Here is a 26865-nt window from a genome sequence, read left to right on the forward strand (position 1 = left end):
GCACAATGGATTATCGATGTGTCGCCTTTTCTGAAGAGGAGTTTCGCTAAGTTATTTCTTAATAAAGACTTTGTGATTTGAAAGTTTATTTGTCTTCTTGTTTTTTATAATGTATTCTAACTAATTAAAAAAAAATTGATGTTACTGGTCTTTTAAGGGAACTTGAATACCAGGCAATAAAGTAAAGCAATTTGGTTTTGCTCAAGGCAGAAATGAACCTTTCCTCAGATTCAGCATCGATGTAACAAAGAGCCAATCAGCAGTTGCAGCAGGTACATGGGTGCCACACATATAAAATGATTTCATTCAGTACCAGTGTGGCCCTCTTGCTGCAAGATACAAGTGGAATATCTGATATTTCAGCATCACACAAATCCATAAAAATGGGCAGACACATAATTCGGAGCAGACGTCCCCTGTTCATTGTGAAACGGTTATTTATTCAAGCAGGTGACTGTTGTAAATGATGGTTGGATTAATAATGCATAATCCCATCGACGTACCTTTAGGTGAAGCAGGAGTTTGGGAATAACAGATCTGCTTCTCACTTGCTTTATTTATTTTTTTATTTTTTTATTTTTAACAACCCCTCTTTGAAAGCGTGTGCGTTATTTATAGTCATTAGAATACACCAGGGTGCAAGAGAAATATAAAATGTAATTTCCCAGTGAGCTGATAGTACAGGTTTGGTGCAACACTAGTGACCTATATATCAGGTAGAGTATGTGTGTGGGGATGTAGTAGAGCAGCAGAAATCCTTTCTACAGACACAGAGACAGGAGGAGAGGAGAGTGGAGCAGCAGCAGCAGCAGAAATCCTTTCTATAGACACAGAGACAGACAGTTGAGAGGCAGGAGAGAAGAGGAGAGTGGAGCAGCAGCAGAAATCCTTGCTATACACACAGAGACAGTTGAGTTGCAGGAGAGGAGAGTGGAGCAGCAGAAATCCTTGCTATAGACAGAGACAGTTGAGTTGCAGGAGAGGAGAGTGGAGCAGCAGAAGTCACAAGAGAATCAGTGTGAGGAGCATCAGGCAGGGGGATTATAAGGAAACAAAAGAGAGAAGAGGGGGAGGAGACAGCAAGGAACCAAGTCAGAGACTGCAATCGGCACTGCTCCCCTCACACACTCATACACATCTCTCTCTCACTCTTTTCTTTTCCTCCTCGGCCTTCTTCATCCTCCCTTCCTCCTCATCACTGCTCCCTCCCCTCTTCTCTGTGTCTTCCCATCCCAGTCTCCTGCTTTATTTTCCGCCTGCCATTTCTGCACTCCTCCCCCTCTCCTCTCTCTCTCTCTCTCGCTCTCTCTCTCTCTCTCTCTCTCTCTCTCTCTCTCTCTCTCTCTCTCTCTGTCTCCCTCTCTCTCTGTCTCTCTCTCTCCATCCCTTCCTCCCCCTCCTGGCTTGTCTTTTATTTATTTATTTTGGGCTGCTCTCCTGTCTCTCCCTCTTTCTCTGTTTTCCCTTTCTGCCTTGTATTGCTGTGTCTGTATTTTTTGAGGTGCATCTGGGGGCTCCCTTTTGCAGTGCTTGTAGTGCAGGTAGTGGGGTCCCCCCCTCACTCTCCTCCTGCCTCAGGCTGTACCCCCATCCTTGCCCCACAGTGTCCCCCTGTGCTCTCAGCCTGCAATGATGATGGCAGCAATTCCCATCCAGCAAAACGGGACCCACATCGGTGTCCCCATAGATCTTGATCCCCCAGACTCCAGGAAGAGACCCCTGGAAGCACCCCCGGAAGCTGGAAGCACAAAGAGAACCAATACTGGAGGTAAGTGCACTGTCTGTGAGCCTTTCCTTTCTCTATTACTAGAATACTTGTCTCCCCTGCACGTATATACATGTACTGGCCTTGTACTCTGCACTGCCTATTGTAATCTATGGCCAAAATGGCGTCTTCATCTCGTATTATTCTACTGATTTTATGGTTCTCATCCTCATCCTTAGTGGTGCTTTCATTGCAATACAGCTGCTCTTGCTGCTCTATCTCCCCATAAGGGATAACGGGTGCAAAGAGACATGGTTTCCTTTTAATCAACTGGGATCAGTGGTATTGGGAAAGATGCTGGGGAAAGAGGTCCATTTGTGATTGGGGTGGCACCCCATTGCTGATGAAGATGCATTCAGTAGTACTCTTATAACTGAGGGGTTAAACCCCAGTGCTGAAGGTGCATAGAGGAGGCAGGGAGCAGAGCAGTGGCTGCACATGACAGTTGCTGCACATGACAGTGGATGTATATGACAGTGGCTGCACCTCTCAGTCCCCCTCTTATTGTCCTTTCCTATGTAACAAGTCTAACGATTGCCGCTCTGCACAGCCCAGATTTTGGAGCAATACTCTGTGTCTCTTTTTTATTCACCATCATCATCATCATCATCAATTGTGAGCTGGGGGAGGGGGGAGAGAGTGAGAGGCTGGGGGGTGCTTCTTCTGCGTCCTGGTGATGTGTCCCAGCATCTTCACGTCCATTTCTATTGGAGGCATAACAATGCAACGATGCAGAGGTGAATGCATTTGCTGAGGATTTGCAAGGAGGATCAGTGGGTTTTTTTTTTCTTGGCTTGGATGTTTGCTACCAGCACAGGAACCACAAATGGACCTGCACGTTTATCATAAACTGTACAGGGATATATATTTTCTGGAACATGTTGAGGTTATGCAAAGTCAGTGACTTGTTATCTATTAAACACACCCCACATGCTACATTTTCTCCTCATCTCATTCAGCGTGCAGCCATTATAGCGCTCACCGCTGTTCATATGTAAATTCTGCATTGGTTATTTTTGGGGGCTTGACATTTTTTTTTTTTTTAAGTGTCTTGGCTACGCATTGCCTTTTGCTTGATGACCTGCACACACACACACACACACACATACATACACCCAAAACTAACAGTGGCTTAAGCTTTAGATCAGTTAGAAATAAAGGGGGGCGAAATCTTCTTAAACTGCTTGAATTAATAAGCTTATAGGAGGATCACGAGAGATTGAAAGGAGCTAAGGAAATACATTGGGATTAGTAGGGGAAGTGATTCCACGTTACACTGAGGGTTTTTTTTTTCTTCTTCTTGGCAACCGCTTAATGGTTACAAATTAAACATGCTGCTCAGAGGTGAGACTTCGTAATAGGTTGGATGTAACACACATTGCCCGTCTGATATTCCATCTTCACCTGCATTCTCCATATTCCTTCACTTCACATCTCAAACGTGTCCTTCTGTTTGCCTAGCGTGTGCATTCAGCCAATGTTACATTGGGATTCTTATTAGCTGCTTATTTCTTTTATTCTTTGCTAGTTTTTTCATGACATTATCAATAAAAAAAGGGGCAAAACAATGAATGAAATGATTGCTTTAATATGAAAGTATCGTGTTACTATAGGTAAAATTTCGTACTACTATTATTTAAGGGTTCTAGAAAGATATCGATTTATTTGGATATTGAGGAACATCTATGAACTGAGCTTTATTTTTGTTTTCCCTTTTTAATGCTAACTGTTGATCTGCTTTTTTTTTCCTTTCTGCAGAAGACGGACAGTTTTTCCTGAAGGTCCTCATTCCTAGCTACGCTGCTGGATCTATCATAGGCAAGGGAGGGCAAACCATCGTCCAGTTGCAGAAGGAGACTGGGGCTACCATCAAGCTGTCCAAATCCAAAGATTTTTACCCAGGTAAGAGCCAAACTACTTGTACCTGTGCAGAGCAGATCATATTCATTGTATCATATTCTACATACTGTGTTTGTGTATAAATGTACACCATGTTGAACACATGAACATAAATGTAGACATATATATATATTATATATATATATATTTTTTTTATAGCAATCTCTATATATACTGCACATGGATTGCAGGTTACATACAAGGTCTCTTCCCCTTTGGTATTTTGGGAGTATAAGGAGGGAGTAGGTGGGGGGGGGTTCTCAATTAGAGGATAGCTGTGGGGGTGGATGCATATGGGAATCACGCAAGTTTGGTGGCAGCTTATTTTACTGCAGGGAAATGTATTTCCTTGCAGGTAATGAGAAAATATATTGAGTTTGCATGAAAATGCAGCAGAATTATTAAATACTCATTGCTTATTGAGTCAAATTGGCAGTCGGAACCACTTCTATGGCTGCATGTTTTAAAGTGTCCAAGATTCCCCAAGTTTCTATATTACTTAGGTTTTTTAGAAAAAGATTCATAGCTTGTTGTAGAATGTAGTCACTCTTACATGAGTTCATCCGGGGACTAGTCCCATTGCCATTTTGGAATCGGGAAGGAATTTTTTCTGAAGCAAATTGGAGAGGATTCAGATGGGTTTTTTTGCCTTCCTCTGGATCAACTGGCAGTTAGGCAGGTTAAAAAAAAGTCAAAAGGTTAAACTTGATGGACGTGTGTCTTTTTCAACCTAACTTACCATGTTACTGTGTTCTAGAGATGTTTTTATAGAATTTGTTTTGAGAATATATTTGTATGTTCTGCTTGAAACAGAATTTGGTGTTGTAGCATGTAGAGAGGGTTCATACTTGTGATGAGCTGCTGAAGTCATGGTGTCACCCTGTAGATTATAGTGACAAAGCTCATTAGATGCAGAGCCAGGCAACAAGGCAATAGGCCGAATTTAAATAGGGCAGAGCCATTTTTTTCTCGGTCCAAAGCTTGAAGACATATGTAAAAACCTAAGAACTTTAAATAATTGAATATTTTAATGTGATCTGAAGATTCCTCTGTTGGTTATCAAAATGTTTTCCTGATTTGGAAGAAAAAGAAATGTCTTATCTATATTCCACTTATATCTGGTATAGTGACAGTGTTTTACTATTCTTCTACTATTCTTACACTATTCATCTTCTATTCTTACTACTGAGACGTATGCGCTGCAATTTCAACTTCCTTATCACAATTACTGACAATCATTTCCCTATGAAAACTATGAGCAGCTCTTACGCCTCTTAATTTGCAATTTTCCGCCAATGAAATCAGCATGTGGGTAATTCAGCTTTTTTGCCTTCATTTTTGCGTGTGCCGCAATGATTTCTTTTAACCCCTTTGCTGCAGAATCGCACCTGGAAATATAGTAATTCTTTGTACGCATTGTAGATGGCTGTTATCTTGTTATTTGTTATGCAAAATGAACCTGCTGTTGGCACAGGATTTTGGGTCATTTGTTGCACTGTTTGCTTGATCTATGGCAGGCTGAACATTTGATAGATCTAAATATTGTATCTTAGTGCTCTAAGATTATACATGTGTAAATAAATCATTTAGCAACCTACTTTTTAGCTCCACAGATTTTTTTCGGAAGAAGATCATTATTAAAACATTGGCTAAAATAGCTTTAAATAAAATAGAGGGGTGGTTATAATAAGGTAATCGATCTGGCAGGGAACTGCTCAGTCAAATTGGATTTGCTGAAAATGAAATAGCATTTTATACATAATACCATCAGATGTGCTGAGGAATTGGAGGAAGCTGCCATTGACACACGCTAGCCCAAATTGCTCATTGAAAGTCTTTTATTGGTTGTGCTTATGTTGTTTAGTTCTGGAGAGGTTATTGAATCCTGACACATTTCAGTGTCTCTGTGCTGCTTACTACGGCTCAGTCTATAGTGTTTAACATGAAATAAATACATATAACTATATGTCTAAATACATATACCGATTTCTTTCAAATCTTTAATCAAAAAGCACTTTACATTTATATATGTGGAGGCATTGAGAAGCCACTGTGAGGTAGCCCAGCCCTCGTCAGTTAGAAAAAACTGTCAGATTATTAATTTCATGGTTTTCTGATGGTGTGTGCGATCACTGGCTCTGTAACACATAAATGCCTGACGAGTCAATATACAAATCTTAATGAGCAGGAGCCATTTGACATGACTTGGGCTTTGGGGCTTAAATGTAAAGTAGCCAATGCACCAACAATTGTCAGTCTCTAAAAGTCCATTCTATTTATTTTCTACTGTTTTATTCTAATAGGGAGGTAAAGGATTGGGGACATTGTATTGTAAAGTGTTGGCAAGATCAGTATTTAATTAAGGCCCAAACACTACACAACAGAATGAAAATTCTCCGAAATCCATTGTAACAAAAGACTACACTGTTAGTCCTTTAATGTCGTGCGTATTTTACTTTAGCTCTAGCATTTTATTTTCAGAATTTGTAACCATTTTTTCTAAAAATGGAAGAATTTCTGGGGATCTTAAAATGAACTCCCACCACTGCCTAGTGCAGAGCAATTACTTCTAAGGGTGAATGGGTTGAACGATACTATATCAAAGGAATCTTTGTGCACTTTGTTTTAGGAATGCACCGAATCCAGGATTCAATTCGGGATTCTGCCAGGATTCGGTCTTTTTCAGCAGGATGCGGATTCAGCCGAACCAAATCCGAATCCTAATTTACATATGCAAATTAGGGTTGGGGAGGGAAATTGTGTGACTTTTAGTCACAAAACAAGGAAATAAAAAAAAAATCCCCTTCTCACCCCTAATTTGCATATGCAAATTAGGATTCAGTTCGGTATTTAGGGGAATCTTTTGCGAAGGATTCGGGGGTTCGGCCGAATCCAAAATAGTGTATTCATTGCATCTCTACTTTGTTTGAGGTGACACAGACTTAATACAACCATGCTCAGTTAATGGAATTCAAGTAGTTAGTGCAATAATATTTCCTTTATATACAAGAAGCCCCTACATTTATATAGTGAATGCTTAGAGAACTAAGCGAGAAAAAAATTCTAATATTGAAATTTATCATGTACTGTCTCTTTAAAAATTTGACGGCGACCATTCGCCATCTAAAACCTGCCGAATTGCTGTTTTAACCTATGGGGGACCTCCTAGAACCTGTTTGTAGTCAATTCTGGGAAAAACTTTGAATCAAACGCGCTACTCCTTTGATTCGTACAATTCGAAAAAACTTCGACTTAATTTCAGTTGGTCTTTTTGAATTTGAATTTCGAAGTTTTTTCAATTAAAAATTAAAGATCAAGGTATAAAAGATCCAAACAATGGAAAGATCCATTATCGAGAAAACCTCAGGTACTGAACATTCTGGATAACAGGTTATACATACCTGTATATCAAGCATTCTGGATAACAGGTCCCATACCTGTATATCCATCTTTTTATGCTGACAACTGGCTAATTTAATTCTGGCTTATTCTGAATTTTTCAGTGGGGCCCTGTGTTTTTATATACAGTTGTCAACTCTGGTGAGGAAGGTTTAAATTTGTCCCATGTTTCCCATGGCACCTCAGTCTTTAATATTTTATGATATATGTTCGACATGAAGTGAAGATATGAGACATAGGGGCAGATTTATCAAGGGTCGAATTGAAAATTAAAATTTTTATCTTAGGGAAAGATTTATCAAAGTTTTTTTGAACTCCCATAACTTTAAAATTCAAATAAAAAAAAATTATTAAAAAGTCTGAGGTTTTTTTTGCGGGTGAATAGGCTGTGTCGATCGTTCGTATCGAAGTAAGATCAAATTCGATCCAAAGTATTTTTTTTAGTCCACCAATTGACTCCAAATAGGTTCTAGGAGGTCCCCCATATAGTCCAAATTGAATTTGGACTATTCCCTAGTCAATGTACACAAAAATAGCTGGAAATTTGAATTCTTTACTTCGAATTTTCAATTCGACTCTTCATAAATCTGCCCCTTAGGGGCACATTTACCTAGGGTCAAATATCAATATTCGACCGTCAAAGTAAAATCCTTCAACTTCGAATATCGAATTTGCGCTATTCCTACGATCGAACGATTCAAAGGATTTTAATCCATCCTTCGATGGAAGGATATCCCTTCGCTCAGGAAATTGTTAGGAAGCCTATGGGGACCTTCTCGATAGACTAACATTGGCCTCGGTAGGTTTTAGGTGGCGAACTAGGGGGGTCGAAGAATTTTTTAAAGAGACAGTACTTCAACTATCGAATGGTCGAATAGTCTAACTATTTTTAGTTCGAAACGTTTGATTTGAAGTCGAAGGTCGAAGTAGCCATATTCGACCATTTGAAATTCAAAGTTTTTTTCCTCTATTCCTTCACTCAAACTAAGTAAATGGGCCCCCAAGTGTAATTCGACTAGGGAATAGTCCAAATTCAGTTTGAGTTTAAAATTTTTTAGAATTTTGAAATAGATCATGTACTGTCCCTTTAAGAATTTGAATTTGACTATTCACTGTCTAAAACCTGCCGAATTGGTGTTCTAGCCTATGGGGGACCTCCTACAATCAAATTGGAGTCATTTGGTGGACTTTTGAAAAAAAAAAATTTTTAATTCCAATTCTATTCTAGTTTGCAGGTCGATCGTATTTACCTGAATGTAAAAAATTTGATTTTTTTTTTTATGATACTTGATTAGTCATTTTATTTTCGAATTTCGAGTTTATGGAAGTTGATGTGAGTTTTTAGAAACTCTCATGAACTCGAAATCCGACCCTTAATAAATATGCCCCATAATATCTGCCCTACATGGGACCCTGGTCAGCGACTTTTTCTATAAGGGGTGTGATATTGCCAGAGACATTATGGGGCAGATTTATGACTATGTGACATTAGAGCTCACCACAAACAAAACCGACCGCTTTCAATTCATTCCTATGGGATTTTTAGAAGTGTATCAATGAGTGAAAGCATTTGATAAATACGTTTCTAAAAAAATCCTATAAGAATGAATAGAAAGTGGGCGATTTTGTTTGTGGTGAGCTCTAATGTCACATTGTAATAAATCTGCCCCTGACTATGTTATAGGTGTGGGACAATGAAAACGTTTTATTATTTTAAGATTTAAGATCATTTCTATATATTGATGTTTCGTCCTAATGAACATTTTCCCAAAATGTATTTATCCATTTATGTGGGTTGTGCTGAAAACGATTGTACAGACATATCGTTTTCTTTCTGCTTCTTTAGTGGCTTTATTTTAAGTCACAAACGCATAAAATAATAATAATTAATAATATACTAGTATACAAGCCCAGAAATAAAATGCCCATTGCTGTTGTTTTTTTTAGTGTATACATTTTTTCAACAGATCACTGTTTTGTCTGTGTTGGATTAAGCCACATGAACAACCAGAAGCAGGTTAACAATCAAGTTGCACAACAGTTTGCAGCCGTGTAGCATACACCATTGAAAACTATGAATCCTATTTTTAGTCTACTTTGATCACTTGTGCGGCTTGGAATAAAGATCAGATGATGATCTGCTGATATAATGGAAGGGAAGGAGGTGTAGATAATATTTATTTCAGTGCATTTTCACAACATACAGTAAGGGGCCCATTCACTAAGTTCGAGTGAAGGAATAGAATAAAAAATACTTAGAATTTCGAAGTGTTTTTTTGGCTACTTCGACCATCGAATGGGCTACTTCGACCTTTGACTACGACTTTGAATCGAATGATTCCAACTAAAAATCATTCGAATATTCAATAATCAAAGTACTGTCTCTTTAAAAATTTCTTCGACCCCCTAGTTCGCCACCTAAAACCTACCGAGGCCAATGTTAGCCTATGGGGAAGGTCCGCATAGGCTTTCCAAGTTTTTTCTGATCAAAGGATAATCCTTCGATCGATGGATTAAAAATCCTTTGAATCGTTCAATTCAAAGGATTTAATCATTCGATCGAACGAATTGCGCAAAATCCTTCGACTTCGATTTTCATATATTTTTATTCGCCAGTCGAATATCGAGGGTTAATTAACCCTCGATATTCGACCCTTAATACATCTGCCCCTTTATCTATGTTTTATTCTGATTTCTTTCTGAACTCAGCTTGGGCAGTGAATATATATATATATATGTAAGGGAATTAAGATTTCAGTAAATTCAGGAACATTTTTGAAATCTACATTTAAATGAATAGTTTCAGAATGTGGATAGTATATGAGAAGATAGAGAGGTCCTTTCCCTTCGTATGTCTGCAGAATTATGTTGATTCCATCAGAGTTCCAAACCAGCTCTCATGATCAGTGATGGGCGAATTTGTCCCGTTTCGCTTCACAAATTTCCTGCAAGATTTGGGAAACAACAAAAGATTTGCGAAACGCGGATTTCGACGCCCGCATTAAAGTCAATGTGTGTCCGAATAATGTTGACACGATCGACTATTCCAACGGGCGCCAACATTTTTTTGATGCTGAAAAATTTTCGCCACAGTTTTGCAAATTTATTCGCCAGTGCGAAATGCGGAAGTTTGCTGCAAATTACTTACTATTCATTATACTGGCTTGTTATAAGGCACCTGTCTGTCTAATCGAAGATGTCTTAAATTCACTACATATGGCATGTCTTCCAGGGCCCTTGTACAGGTATGGGACCTGTTATCCAGAATGCTTGGGACCTGGGACTTTCCGGATAATGGATCTTTCCATAATTTGGATCTTTATTCCTTAAGTCTACTACAAAAGCATATAATCATTAAGGGTAGAACTACACAGGCATTTTTCGGTGCGCGTCCATCCGTTCAGACACAACACATCGGATGCGCTGAATCTAATGTAAGTGATACACATGTCGCACGTACAAGCTCACTGCATCCGACATGACACCACTGTAGAATGGGAACGCTGCATGATGCAATCAGCTTGTACGTGCGACACTTGTATTACTTACATTTGATTTGACGCATCCGATGTCACATCTGCGCTTCCTCGCATCAGAAAAAATGGACGCGCACTGAAAACCGCCAGTGTAGTTCTACCCGAAATAAAGCCAGTAGGCTGGTTTTGCTTCCAATAAGGATTAATTATATCCTTATATTATTACACAGAAAAAGGAAATCAGTTTTAAAGATTTCGATTATTTGGATAAAATGGAGTCTATGGAAGACTTTCCATAATTCTGAGCTTTCTGGATTACGGGTTTCCAGATAACAGATCCTATACCTGTACAGGTATAAGAAATAAAGCAATATTATCTGATGCCTTTTAATTAGAATAACATAGTGTAAATATGGGATCAGGGGTGAACATCGCATGGAATCGACGCACAGAATACCTTATTCCGAAGACATTTGTTAGTCCAGGGAAAAAAATGCTTACGGTATCTGATTCAGGGCGATGTCTACAGGCTGTGTGCACCACTCTAATATAATCTTTCTATCTGTATAGCCCAGGTATGTACTACACAGAATATTTATCAATCCTGAACATACGGATTCCGCATTAATACACTATACTGTTGCAGAAACTGAGAGCCAGAGTAGGCGGCGCACGAGATTTTTTATACATAATATCTCTTTTTTTTGCATAGCTGGAAATGATATCAGTTTCTGAGGCACCTTAGTGTCTAAATTACCACAGGTATGAGGTCTGTTATTTGGAATGTTTCGGACATGGGGTTTTCCAGATAAGGAGTCTTGCCTTAATTTGGAGCACTTAATGCTACTAAAACATGGAAACATTCAATGGCATCGGCTGAATACCCAACCAAATCTTAATCCTAATTTTTAAAAATTTGGATTATTTGATTATAATGGAGTCTATGGGAGAAGTTAATTCTGTAATTCGGAACTTTCTGGATAACGAGTTTCCGAATAACAGATCCCATACCTCTATTTGATTTAGGCGCAAGTGTTGCATAACAATTGTTTTATGATGCTTCATGACAAGCAAATATGACAACAAAACCAACCCTTATTTGAAATAAATAATGAGATAGAGGGTGATCATTCTAGTTAGAAAATGTATGCAATAATTTCATGATTTATACAGAACAGCTATTTATTATTTATTTATTATACAGAACAGCTATTTATTATCTATTTATTATACAGAACAGCTATTTATTATTTATTTATTATACAGAACAGCTATTTATTATCTATTTATTATATAGAACAGCTATTTATTATCTATTTATTATATAGAACAGCTATTTATTATGTATTTATTATACAGAACAGCTATTTATTATACAGAACAACAGTTATTTATTTATTATACAGATCAGCTATTTATTATGTATTTATTATACAGAACAGTGATTTATTATTTATTTATTATAAAGAACAACAGCTTTTTATTATGTATTTATAATATAGAACAGATATTTATTATTTATTTATTTATTATACAGAACAGCTATTTATTATATAGAACAGCTATTTATTATATATTTATTATATAGAACAGCTATTTATTATATATTTATTATATAGAACAGCTATTTATTATATATTTATTATATAGAACAGCTATTTTTTTCCCAGTAAAGACATTTTAATTCAGCAATAGATAGGTTGTTAAAACCTTATAGATAGATATACATTTATATAAGTTTTTTTAAAGGAATTTCAATCCACGTCTTAAACATAGTAACATAGTAAATTCAACCTTTTTTTTTTTAAATCTTACTAACTGCCAGTTGATCCAGAGGAAGGCAAAAAACCTTCCTCTGTTGATATTTTGTAACCACATAAAAAAAAAGAAAATCTCACATAACTCTTGTTTTTTTCAAACTACTGTGATTTTCATCACAAGTTCCCGAAACTGCCATTTTTTTTCATTGACAAATAAAAAGAGCAACTTTTTGAAAAATATATTAAACAAGGATCACTGTTATAACTCACAGGCCTGTAGGGTTATTTTTGAGTTGATATTTTGCGCTGCTAAGTCCCACTAAAGCTATCATATGGTATTGTGTATATATATATATATATATATATATATATATATATATATATATATATATATATATATATATTTGTGTGGAGACCATAGAAGTGCTAGCTGTGAGCGTGATTAGGAGATCACTGTTATTTTACTTTACACTACAAATCAGTGGGAATGTGACGTTCCAATGGGCTTCCCTGCTTTTCTGTGAGCACATTAGAGTTTGTTTGCTTTGCAGCGATTTATGTCCGGATTGGATTCTGTTTATTTGTCAGGGAATTATATGAAGTAAACTGTGGTTAGAAAGCTCAAGATGACCTCAGAGAAAAGCTGTTAAGGATGAATTCATTTTACAAGTGCCTCTTCTAATGCCTGACATGTGAAAGTATCCCACTACAGACGTCCTATTTGTTTTCTGGTACAGATATAGGATCTATTATCCAGAAAACTTCAGAAATATGGCATTACAATTTCATATAGGGGGTTATTTATCAAGCTCCGAATAGCCGAACCTCTAATAATTCGTAGTTTTCGGAGCAAAAAAAAAAAACAAAAAAACTATAAATTATTTGAGATTTATTAAAGTCCGATGGTGTAAAAACTCCGAATCCAAAACCCCGGCATCTAAAAGCTCTCGAGGTCCTGTAGAAGTCAACAGAGAAGGTCCTGGTGTCTGCGATGATGTCTGTACTGATATCCGATGATTTCAGGGATTCAGAGCAAAAAGCTTCAAAAACTCCAAGAAATTTGTAGTTTTTGGGGAAAACTACAAACAACTCTTTTTTGGCTTTTTTCTTCATAAATGATGTCCATTCAAGAAGTTGCTTGGAGTTGGATATTCGAAATACTGGGATAAATTTGGACCTTGATAAATAACCTCCATTGTGTTTTATTTTACACAAGCACTTCTTTATTACTTTAGGATTATCTAATAAGTAATTAAAAAAAAGAACTGGACTACATTTTGAATTACTTATATTAGATATACCATGAGCTGGATGAATGAAAATCTTCATAGTCATACTTTAGGATTACTTTTTTCTCTATAATAATAAAACAGTACATTATACATGATGATAACGAAGATGCATGAATCCCATTATTATTATTATTTTAATATTTACACGTTTCTTAGTTGCCTTAATGCACAGTGATCAACATTATGGAAAGACCATGTATCTAGCAAAGCCCAGGTCCAAAACATTCCAGATATTGGATCCCATTCATCTATATACCATCCATTTTTGATGGATTTCCATCCAAATCCAAAATGGGCATCACAAAATAATAAGGTTCTCGTGTTTGATGTCTCTGCTGTTGATTTTCAGCCTTAGGTTCAAATTGTAGACAACAATGATTACTTATATCTCGTGTGCACACCTGCAGTTCATGTGCACTAAAGAAATCAATATTACCCTTCTGAATCCTGGTGTATGTGCGGAGGAGAAGTATTTTTCCAATGGTCTACAATAAATTAAAAGGATGTGGACATGTGGAAATGCAAAGTATGTCATATTTTGGCTGGTCCCTCTCCCATTCCCACACACTAGGGTCAGTTTTATGAGGAGCCGATGAGTGTGCCTGTTTGCTTTTAGAGTGTAGGTCCTAGGAGATCTGGGGTAACCATTGCACCAATGTTCTCCATTTCAGCACAGAACCACCATAGTTTGATGGTGCACCTACACCTGTTTAACTCAAACAGCATTCTTCTGACATTAGAAGGCTGGGAATTTTATCCCAACAATATCTGGAGGGCCAAAAGCTCATTTGAACAGGGCTCAATCTATTCTGGTTTCACTTTAACGGTTTGCTTTATCGTTCCCCATACATTTCCCATAATTCACTCTAATAATAACAATGAAATAACCCTACAAACCGAGTATATGAAGCCAATTGAGTTAGAAACGTTGTTTCTTTTTCTGGCTGTTCAGTGCAGAGAAAAATGGGACTTTCCAGTACAAACGAGGGACTGTGGCTTGAGCTGTCAAAAGAGGGACTGTCCCTCTAAAAATGGGACAGTTGGGAGGTATGTTTACTACCCAATGGCACATACTACTAAAAAAAAGTATATTATTATGAAAATGTTAATGAAAAGATATACCCAGTCAAAAAGAATAAGAAAAGGGGACAAGACAAAGCAATTCACCCTATTGACACCAAAGTTTATTTCATGAAAACAAATCTAATTTGCCTTGGTCTTAGCAGGAGCTGGGTGCAAATGCTCTGGGCTCTCTTGTTGCAGCACAGGCCACTTAGTTCTTTTCCTGTAACTAATCCCACTGGAAGTAAATATGGGTCAGCAAAATATTGCAGGTAGTTCCATGGTGGGAACATAACCACATAAATCTCTAGTTTCACTAGATTGGGTTTAATTATTCTGATCTAAAGGGCAGGAAGAGCAAAACGGAATAGATTGGAAGAGTAGCAGATTCTTTCTGTGCTGTGTTCCTTGTCTCCATTATCCGCATTGCAATGACATCATGTCACATTTACATACGTACAGGCTTGCCCGCAGATCTTGCACTCACACAAGCAGGCTTCCTTACTTCATAACGGTGTCTTACAAATACCAGGGGGCCCATTTACTTAGCTCGAGTGAAGGAATAGAATAAAAAAAACTTCCAATTTCGAATGATTTTTTTGGCTACTTCGAACATCAAATTGGCTACTTCGACCTTCGACTACGACTTCGAATCGAACGATTCAAACTAAAAATCAGTTGACTATTCAACCATTCGATAGTCCAAGTACTGTCTCTTTAAAAAAACTTCAACCCCCTACTTCGCCACCTAAAACCTACCGAAGTGCAATGTTAGGGGGAAGGTCCCCATAGGCTTTCTAATGTTTTTTAGGTCGAAGAGAAATTGTTCGATCGATGGATTAAAATTCTTTGAATCGAACGATTCGAAGGATTTAATCGTTCGATCGATTGATTTTTCTTTCAATCGTTCAATCGAACTATTTGCGGTAAATCCTTCGACTTCGATATTCGAAGTCGAAGGATTTATATTCGGCAGTCGAATATCGAGGGTTAATTAACCCTCGATATTCGACCCTATGTAAATCTGCCCCCAAGTGTCAGGATTTTCTCACAGGGACCACATACATTTTATGGTTTTAATTTAAGTAAAATCCGCTGTGCTAATTCTTCTATAAAATGCTGAATAATCAAGGCCCATTCTCCACATACGCTAGTGAAAAAATAAACAGAGCTAACTCGCTTACAAAACATACATGATATGAATGAAGGAATTTATATTCCGAGACAGTGAAACGTCAGCTGCTTGTATATACCTGCTCTGTCACTTTCTGTAATGTCCTCTTTTGTGAAACTGTGTCCCATGAAATCAATACTGGCTTATTATCTTTAAACAATGCAGGATTTAGTGTATATCTTTAATAACAAGAATATGTTTTCCAGACAGTGAACCATAGGCTGAAACCTAGGCACAAAACGCGTTAGGCTAATGTATGTCGTAATAAAGGTTTTTAAAGTGTTAATTAGTACTTGGGCTACTTCTTCATCTAACAGCAGGTCCCTCCCGATTTTTTGTTTGACTTATTCCACTAAACGATGGATAACCTGGGGGGTTTCTGTGATGTGACCACTGTGTATAACTTTTTGATTTAATTGGACTAAAAGATTTCTTTTGCTTTAAAAGTAGAACTACACACCACAGGAAAATTGCATATTTAATACATTCACCTTATCCACGAAAATAAAGATCTACTTCTGTAATGGCAACTGAAAGGCAGCAGAAGACATGACCAGAAAACCAAATATTGTGCAAACCAGCCTTGTGAAGATTTGGCTGAATGGTTTAGGTATGGGATCTGTTATCTGAAAACCAGTTTTCCAGAAAGGTCGTCTCCCATAGACTCCATTTTATCCAAATAATCCAAAAATTTTAAACTGATTTCCTATTTCTGTGTAATAATAAAACAGTCACTTGTACTTGATCCCAACTAAGATATAATTAATCCTTATTGGAAGCAAAACCAGCCTATTGGCTTTATTTCATGTTCATATGATTTTCTAGTAGACTTAAGGCATGAAGATTCAAATTAGAGAAAAAGCCCCAGGTCCCCACCATTCTGGATAACAGGTCCCTTACCTGTACATGCCCTCAAGCCAATAAAGTGATTTGATGGGTACAATTAAGGAGGAAAAAAAGGTCTTGTCACCCTAAGGGTAAGGCCACACGAGGAGATTCGGGGAGATTAGTCGCCTGGCGACTAATCGCCTCGTCTTTTGCGCGACTATCTCCCCGGGCCATTATAGAAAACGCATCGCCGCGTGTGCATTAGCGCAGGCGACTTTGCGTTGCAGCCTATGGGGAAAAACGCTGAGGCAGTTCGGGGAGATAGTCGCTCAAAGACGAGGCGATTAGTCGCCAGGCGACAAAATCTCCCCGAATCTCTTCGTGTGGACTAGCCCTAAAATGTTGTTTTGTATAAATGATCATATACAGATGACTGATAAATTGGCTACAGACAAGCAATCTCTGCAATTACCAAAACACAAAATGGTGATTAAATGGTATGCATTATGATCAAATGCATTGTTATGATAGCTTTATTATAAGCACCAAGCATTATGGGGGTTATGCAAAAATCCCAAGAAATGTGTGATTTTTTTTTATACAAATTTAATATGAATTTTTCAGAATTAATTGAACCCCCGAGGATTGAAAAGTCAGAATCAGAAAATCTCAGACCTGTCAAGGTTGCATAAGAGTCAATGGGAGAAGTCCCAATGGTTTTTTTTATGTGCGGTGGGTTTTCGATCAATAGCCCAAAGTTTTCGGCATTTTTGGGCAGAAAAGCATAAGAAAGCAGAGTTTTCGGGTGAAAAATCCCAAAAATTTTTTGAAAATCAGTTTTTCAGAGTTTGTAGCAGAATATGTGTCCACATTGAAAACCTCTACACACATGAGATTGTATTTTTGCTTTTGCCAGATTATAGAAGTCGTTAATCAACAATAGATTGATCCTTTGTGGTCTAGATTGTTAATCCATCATCCATAATCTGTCTTCTGCTCTGCACTGTGTTACTATAGGCAGAGCTTAATGGTATGGCCTCTTACCACTGAGAAATGATACAATGGATCATGCACATTTATCTTCATTTATCTGAAAAGGGAGATTTAAAAGCTGATGTGGGTAATGAATGCATTGCTCTGCAGGACAGATTTTTTGTAGTCACCTTTACTTTGAACTCATCTCAGTCTGAAGCTAAGAAGTCAAGCCGCGCAGTTGTAGGAGTTAAAGGGAAGTCTGTGATACTTAAAGCCTTGCCATGATTAAGGGAATGTTAAACCCCCCATTTAAAAGTGAGAATATCCATGTAATCTGGCAATTTGGGCCTCTCAGAGGGTGAGTTACCACCTAATTATTTGCTCAATCACGTGCCAACAAGGAGAGACATTCTGTGGATGTCAATGACTTGGAGTCTTTGCTGCAGCAGTTCCAAAAACTGCGCGGGAGAGAGGCAGCAACATCAGATAGAATGTCGGCCTTTTAATGGAACTATCATTGGCTCACAATTCCAGTGGCTCTCTACTATTGCTTTTTAAATATTATAGGGCTCTCCCATCACTCTCCCATCAAAGGGTGAAGTGACTAACGTGGGCGAAAAATGACGTCATTTTAGTACTTCACCGATTTCCTAATGGCCGCTGGCATAAATTCGCTAGCGAAGGAGATAGACTCTAACGGTACTTTGCTCCCTAAAGCCTGGCGAATTTGCGCTCTGGCGAATGGACGTAACTACGCATATTCACTAAGATGCAGATTTTACTGAACGTTACCGCTTGCGCCAGACTTGCCTTCTCCACCTCAGACCAGGTGAAGTGCAATAGAGTAGATTTTTTGGGGGGTAACGGCATTCCCCCTGCATTTCCTAACATATGGCACATAAACTATACACTGGGCTCATGTGTAGGGCAATATAACAACTTTATTTTATTTTATTAAGGTTTCCTGGACTTGTGTAGTGTAATGTATTTGCTGCAACATATACGTCCATTCAACTTTAACTTCCCGTCATATGCAAATTAGGCAACGATAGCGCAACTTTGAAAGCGTTTGGCGCCCTGGATGCAACTTTGGATTTTAGTGAATTAGCGTTGTCCTGGCGAATCTACGCCTGGTGAAGTGTTGCGCTGTGAGCGAAGCTGTCGCTGGCGAATTTCTAGAGGTTAGTGAATTTGCCCCTTTATCTCCTGCTGCAAACACCTTCTCTAAATTACCGCTTAACAAGTCAGGATATGGTCTATCCAGTTAAGGACAGAAGAATCAATTACTGAGTCACCAGTGGCCTCCCATGCACTAAAATGTATATATTTTTATTTTTAAACCCACACCTTTTAGGATGGTCTTTAAGGCCAGGATTTAAACACCTTTTCACGCTAATGTCAGGGGCGCGCCGCCAATGAGGCGAGCTGAGACGCTCGCCTCAGGCGGCAACGCCGAAGCGGTTTCCAGGGGTGGCAAAAAGCCGCTCCTGCACCTTTAAGAGCCGAATTTCCGGTTTTTAAACCGGAAATTCGGCTTTACTAATGCGAGAGAGCGCAATTGCGCTCTCCGCATTAGTGTTCCTGCCTCCCCTCCCGACAAGTAAGTCAGCGAGGGGGGGCGGCATTGCAGGAGCCGCCTCAGGCGGCGCTTAGGTCTGAATCGGCGCTGGCTAATGTCATATGTTCCATGTGGCCTTTATCATCCATTCCTTATTCTCCTTGTGACCTTTCCCGTGTCTTTATCAAACAACTTTACTGTAACTGCTCCCCTTTAAATCTCCTCTGCTCTTCTGTAATTATCTCTGACTGAATAACAACTGATTTAGGAGCAGAAGACTCAGTTGTGGATCTGGTGCTGATTCTTATTTGTAGTGAATATACAGTATATATATATATATATATATATATATATATATATATATATATATATATATATATATATATATATATATATAGAGATAGATAGATAGATAGATAGATAGATAGATAGATAGATAAATGTGTGTGGCTGTAGAGGCATTACGAGCATGAGGTGTCGTTTCCTCATGAAACCTGATGACGGGTGGCCCCAAGTTTGGAAGGTGTGGGCTCCAACGTTGGCTGTGAGATTCATTTCTGGCTTTTTGTACAAAGGATAAGGGGGGCTATAAGGGGTAGCTGGGGATGGGGGGTGGGGTACAGGGAACAGATAGTGACGGCGAGCACCAGCTGGGGGATCAGAAATGAAAATAAGCCGTGTGTGAGTTGTATTAATGTGTAGTCAGAATGCACAATAGCGACTGTGGATCAAGGTCAGCTTGTCAGTAATATAGTGCTCCACAATCCTCACTTAGTACTAGTGCACATTGCTTCTAATCTGTAGTGTGAGCTGGAAATGTAATGATAGAACTATATATTTGCTACATGCTCATTACTGTGTGTAGACTCGTGTTCTGTCCTCCTGATATGCAGTTTCACACATTCTTTCCTTGCAATATGCAGTGGAATCCCTCAAGGCAATGTATTTGGGTTGTCACTTTACCCTTTCCAAAGCTGACATGTAGAATTCCTATCCCGTTCACTTAGAAGCAGGCTGCAGTGTTTCTTGATTGCGGATCAGCCTTTTTACTGTACAGAAAGAATCTCCCATGTATGGTACAAATCAGCAAGAATTCAGCAACCCACCTTTTAGTAATATGGGTATCATTGAATTCATCAATTGAAAGAATAAAATAGAGGTCCAGGCACCAGTGGAAAACTAATAGCCAAAGCTACTACTTCTGGCTTCTCCAGTATCCGCACTAACTATGCTACTTTGGTTGACGCTACTTTGGTTGACCGATACATTTTGTATAACATTATTGATCATTTCTCTCTGGGTTATTCCTGATGTGTCCAGTTGCTGCTGTGTGCAATGTATGGCTTATTAGTCACCCCCACTATTAGAAAAACGCATCATTGCTTGAGTCCTCCAACAAACATATGTACAGAATGCATATTAGGGCATCGTCAGGGGAAATGTATCCCCTCTATGCGATCTCCTATGCTAGAGGAATGCAACGTCGCCTGCTTCTACACTCACCCCTCCTCAAAGCAGACGTCACAACTCACTCCTCCCTTCTCAGCCGTCAGGTCCTGCTCCTCACTCCTTCCTCCTCAGCCATCCGTCCTGGGTCCTCGCTCCTCCCTCCTCAGCCATCCGTCCTGGGTCCTAGCTTCATGCTCCTCAGCCGTCAGCTGTAACTGGAATTTGATTGCTGCAATTAAAAAACCTAAAACGCCTATTGGCTAAAAGGAATGGCAAGAACAAGTAACTATAATCAGGGTGCAGGGCTGAATATGCGCACCCTGAGGAGTGAGGAGCAAGAGCTGACGACTGAGGAGGGAGAAGCTAGGACCCAGAATGGATGGCTGAGGAGGGAGGAGCGAGGACCCAGGACTGATGGCTGAGGAGGGAGGAGTGAGGCGCAAGAGCTGACGGCTGAGAGAGGGACATCAACCTCGGTGAATGGGTAAAAAAGCATGCCATGTTGCATTCCTCTTGCATAGGACAGCGCATGCAGGACAACGATTTCCCCTGACGATGCGTTCTGTACACATGACCTAAAGGTAGTCTCCTTCATTCCATGATGGACAGATGTAGGAGAGTCAATAGTGAATCTAACAAGAATTGCATTAATATCGACTTCTAAACATTCTACATCTGATTAATGCTGCCCACAGTGATCCCTTCCATTTTTCCTCCCTGGAGATCCCTCCTATATTATTTAGGCATCTTCAAACAGCCCACAAAAATCTACTTGAATGAATGGAGTGTTTTTTGTTTGTTGTTCTATTAATCCAGAGGAGCCCAAACATCTCAGAAACTCTTTGGCTTGTATTCAAATCTCAAACACTATTTTAGCAGTTGGCCTTTAATATAATCTATATATATATAGGCAGCTAGCGAAGCCTCATTTTAATGAAGCCTTCGTATGATCCGTAAATATGGTTCTTATGGAAATGTAACGGCAAGTGACACATCCACAGACGGGGGCAGTGAGGCCACATGAGAGACGCAATGTGTGTTGTTTCGTATGAAACAAGAAATGTGCTTTATACTGGAACTAATGAGGAGAGTTGGGTGTAGGGAGGAGGAAGGCAAATAACCTTCTGTCAGATGGAGATGGAATATATGACTTTCATCCTTGTGCAGCTTTCCACGCAAAGTGCGTCACGCTACATCTTCCCATTTGCAGCAAAGATATTTGTGTCATTTCAAAAATGAGCCTCTTACCTTTCAGAAAATCTGTGCAGAGCCCAAGTGACTTGTACAAAGCTCCGAGTGCATCGCTGCATGTGTTTTATTTCTCTTTTTCCTTTTACCCTTTCTTTTCACCCACCCACACTCATTTTCTAAAGAACCAGTAATGTAAACAAAAAATAAACATTCGTTTTAGTCCTGTAATCTATTTAAACCCCCATCTGGCCTGTGGTACATTTAGTGGGTTTTGGGCAATTAAAACAAAGGCTTAAAAAAATCCCAAAGGTCACTATGTGAATGGCATAAAAAAGACCATTTCAGCTATTTTTATAGTTAAAAATAACACACAATTTACACGATTTACACACAGACATATACAGGTATGGGATCAGTTATCCGGAAACCTGTTATGCAGAAAGCTCTGAATTAAAGAATGGTCGTCTTTCCTAGATTCCATTTTATCCAAATAATCCAAAATTTTAAAAAATTATTTCCCTTTTCTGTGTAATAATAAAACAGTCGCTTGTACTTGATCCCAACTAAGATATAATTAATCCTTATTGGAAGCAAAACCAGCCTATTGGCTTTATTTAATATTTAAATGATTTTCTCGTAGATATAAGGTATAAAGATCCATATTATGGAAAGATCAGTTATCTGGAAGACGCCATGTCCCGAGCATTCTGTATAACAGGTCCAATACCTGTATGTACATATATATATATATCACATATATATATATGTGACTGTGCAAACGCTACTCTTGCTCACATTAAAGGAGAAATAGACCCTTATAATTAATATGGTTAAAAATTTCCTATTTTATACAGTGAACTTATTGCATGAGGCTAAAGTTTGAGCTTGTCAATAGCAGCAATGATCCAGGACTTCAAACTTGTCACAGGGGGTCACCATCTTGGAAAGTGTCTGTGACACTCACATGCTCAGTGGGCTCTGATTGGCTGTTGAGAAGCTAAGCTTAGGGCTCGTCACTAATTATCCAGCAGAAAATGAGCTTCCCTGGCTGTAATATAAGCTGATGCTACAGGGCTGATTAGCAGTACAGGTAAGGGATCTGTTATCCGCAAACCCATTATCCAGAAAGCTCTGAATTACGGAAACACCCATAGACTCCATTTTATCCAAATAATCCAATTTTTTTTTTAAAAAAACTATTTCCTTTTTCTGTGTAATAATAAAACAGTAGCTTGTAATTAATCCCAACTAAGATATAATTAATCCTTATTAGAGGCAAAATCAGCCTATTGGGTTTATTTAATGTTTACATGATTTTCTAATAGATATAAGGTATGAAGATTCATACCCCAGGTACCGAGCATTCTGGATAACAGGTCCCATACCTGTATATATGACTGGTTTATAAGGATGAGATGGTTTGCTGAAAATGAAAATAATGTTTCTAATTAAAGGGCTTCTGTCATGATTTTTATGGTGTAGTTTTTATTTCTAAATGACACTGTTTACACTGCAAATAATTGACTGTACAATATAAAATGTCATTCCTGAAGCAGCAAGTGTATTTAGTTGTAATATTGGTGTGTAGGTGCATCTCAGCTCATTTTGCCTGGTCATGTGATTTCAGAAAGAGCCAGCACTTTAGGATGGAACTGCTTTCTGGCAGCCTGTTGTTTCTCCTACTCAATGTAACTGAATGTGTCTCAGTGCGACCTGGATTTTACTATTGAGTGCTGTACTTAGATCTACCAGGCAGCTGTTATCTTGTGTTAGGGAACTGCTATCTGGTTACCTTCCCATTGTTCTGTTGTTAGGCTGCTGGGGGTGATATCACTCCAACTTGCTGTACAGCAGTAAAGAGTGACTGAAGTTTATCAGAGCACAAGTCACATGACTGGGGGCAGCTGGGAAACTGTCAATATGTCTAGCCCCATGTCAGATTTCAAAATAAAATATAAAAAAATCTGTTTGATCTTTTGAGAAACAAATTTCAGTGCAGAATTCTGCTGGAGCAGCACTATTAACTGATGTGTTTTGAAAAAAAAAAAACATTTTTTCCCATGAAAGAATCCCTTTAAGATTCTACATGTTTATATTGAGGTAGTAGGGCCCAGATTTGCTTTTCAGAGTGTATGAGATGCAGAGATTCATATACAAAGCTTGTAGTCTCCAGCATAATCTGTCACTTTCGGATTCTGTCCTCTCTATATATTTATAACGGCAGAGAAAGGGTTATGTTTTTTACTCTCTCATTAAGACAATCACCACTAACCAGAATGTTAAATAAAGGAAGCGGTTTGGGAAGGAAATAATCAGTTTGTCTGTCTCAGCCATTGTGGTGTGTGTGTGTCTCTTTAATGGTGGGGTTTTCTGTGTTTGGGGTTGTGACTGTATAGCCCACATAATACATGCAGGGAGCTATGCCAGTTTTTCGCTAGTCCTCTTTTGCTCAGTTGTTTAACTTCAACTCCCAACATGCCACAATAGCCAAAATGTTCTGGAATAATGGCTAGCAGGAGTTTAGAAACACCATATTTTACACATACTGTAGAGTTTGCTATTGTAACCCATTGGGCAAACACATAAGTCAGCTCAACCTAATACACAGATTTGTTATTGGCCATAGTGCTGACAATTATATCCCACAACTGCCTGTTTCACATTCCTTCCCTAATTCTACACAAGTCCCCTGTTTAGTTCAGTTGTCTGACCTTGTCTTTCCACAAACTCATTCACATCGTGCTGATCCGATCGTGGGCCCAACATTTGGATCATAATGCCGGCAATACGGGGTGGTTGGATCACAGGACAAACATACGCAACTGAGGTCCGACCGGATTTTTACCCCTGCCCGATCGACTTTCAGCCAGAAATCAATCGGGGAAGCCCATCGGAGGGCCCCACACACGGGCCAATAAGCTGCTGATTCTGTTGTCAGCTTTGATCGGCCCGTGTACGGCCAGCTTTAGACTGATGAGGAATTCCGTTTTTAAAATAAAAATAAGGACTAGTTTATTATCACCCTAATGACATTATTTCCGCAGTGGATAATGGAGAGTGTAGTGGCTAATACACAAAACTGGTGTCATTTAACTCCCATAGTAGTTACCCATAACACCCAAACAACATGTCGTTTTTATCAGTCAAATGCAGTAAAACAAAAAAAGAGAAACAATTCTGTTCCAGAGTCAAATTTATACCTGTTTTGTGAATGATCCCTAGAGCTTACATTTCACTACTGCTAGAGACTGTGCTACTAATGGAATAGAGAATAATGGCAGCAGCCCATTAGCAAATGCACACAGCTTGTTACACTGGCATTCATTTATTAAACAGATACCACAACTTTTGGCTTTAATTGCTTTGTTTCTAACCTGTGTTCTAGTTGGATTTCCCAGCATGCTGCATTTTTTAGAAGCGCTTTTTTTTTGCGGTCTTTCTTGAAATATGCACCACTGCGATGCATCTGTGGTTTGTTTCAGGCGCAGATCCTTTATAGAAATTGCCACACAAGCCCCTATTTAATGTTAGCACTGTGTGCAGGACTTGCTCATTTAAGATCGTTAGCGCTATAGTAGTAATTGCTCAATTAGCTCCAAGTTTATTTTTTTCCTTGGCTCATTGGAGACTAGAAATAAATAAAAAAAATCCCACCAACACTTAGCGCAATGCAGTTAATTAGCTCTTTGTGGAGCCAACTGCTCGTTTTGCAAAGGGTGGTCTGTAAATATTGAGTTTTCCCACCAGAGTCTTCCCCTGTAGCCTGACTATAGTATATAGATCAAATGATTGTGCCTAGGGAGAGAAATGTGTTTGCAGCTTGTTTAGATGTTTTCTGGGATTTTGTTCCTTCTCTCAAACCCTCACTCATTCCAGTGCCGAAACTCCATCTGCTGTGTGACGAATCAAATGTTTGGTTTTGACACAATACTTAATAAATACACACAAACCTCACAGTCCTGCCAGCAATCGCTCTTTCATCTCATTCTGTATCGGAAGCTTATAGCCCTTTTACTTGCTAATTAACAGGGCCCAATTAAGAGCAGAGCTGTGGATATGCAAAGTGATACACATACAGTAGCCATGAGTCTGTCGCATAGACTCTAATGTTTCCAGATAAAGTGGAGGTGTCATTTTAACACCAACAGTTGTGGACTACAACTCCCAGAATTCTTTGATAGGAAATAGCTGAAAAGCTCTAATTCCCAGGTATTGTAGTTTGGATACGTTTAACCCATAATAATATGGTTTATGTTGGTGCCAAAAAATCTATATGGCTACTACTACAAAACTAATTAGTAATTCATAATCAAATATTATTAAAGTTAATGATGGGGAATATACTCACAATTCACCCCAGTCCCTAGGGTGTAAGTCCAAGTCAACATTTCAAAAAAGAAAAATGTGAGTGTCCCCCAAAATAATGACTCAATCAATTAAAAAAATTAAAAATGTATTAGGACATCAGAGCAAGACCTAACGCGTTTCGTGCCTGCTGGGGCACTTACTCATAGGTACTCATGGGTACTACTACAAAACGAATTAGTAATTCATAATCAAATATTATTAAAGTTAATCATGGGGAATATACTCACAATTCACCCCAGTCCTAGGGTGTAAGTCCAAGTCAACATTTCAAAAAAGAAAAATGTGAGTGTCCCCCAAAATAATGAATCAATCAATTAAAAAAAATGAAAAATGTATTAGGACATCAGAGCAAGACCTAACGCGTTTCGTGCCTGCTGGGGCACTTACTCATAGGTACTCATGGGTACTACTACAAAACTAATTAGTAATTCATAATCAAATATTATTAAAGTTAATCACGGGGAATACACTCACAATTCACCCCAGTCCCTAGGGTGTAAGTCCAAGTCAACATTTCAAAAGAGAAAAATGTGAGTGTCCCCCAAAATAATGAATCAATCAAATAAAAAAATGAAAAAAAAATTAGGACATCAGAGCAAGACCTAACGCGTTTCGTGCCTGCTGGGGCACTTACTCATAGGTTCTCTTGAACGTTTAACCCATTCAAAT

The 26865-nt window shown here is 38.6% G+C and overlaps 1 protein-coding gene across 5 annotated transcripts in view; it reads left to right on the forward strand.

The window, feature by feature from the left end:
• Positions 1-701: 701 nt before the first annotated feature.
• The window catches only part of nova1.S (neuro-oncological ventral antigen 1 S homeolog), a 59834-nt gene continuing 33670 nt past the window's right edge, over positions 702-26865 (forward strand). The window contains exons 1-2 of one of the 5 annotated variants that reach the window (XM_041574402.1): positions 702-1768; positions 3524-3667. In XM_041574402.1, the coding sequence (XP_041430336.1) occupies positions 1630-1768; positions 3524-3667 (283 nt within the window). In that variant the 5' untranslated portion in view covers positions 702-1629. The other 4 variants (XM_018232194.2, XM_018232196.2, XM_018232195.2 and 1 more) reach the window with 4 other exon arrangements.

Source organism: Xenopus laevis, chromosome 8S, assembly GCF_017654675.1.
Source record: "Xenopus laevis strain J_2021 chromosome 8S, Xenopus_laevis_v10.1, whole genome shotgun sequence".
Taxonomy (NCBI): domain Eukaryota; kingdom Metazoa; phylum Chordata; class Amphibia; order Anura; family Pipidae; genus Xenopus; species Xenopus laevis.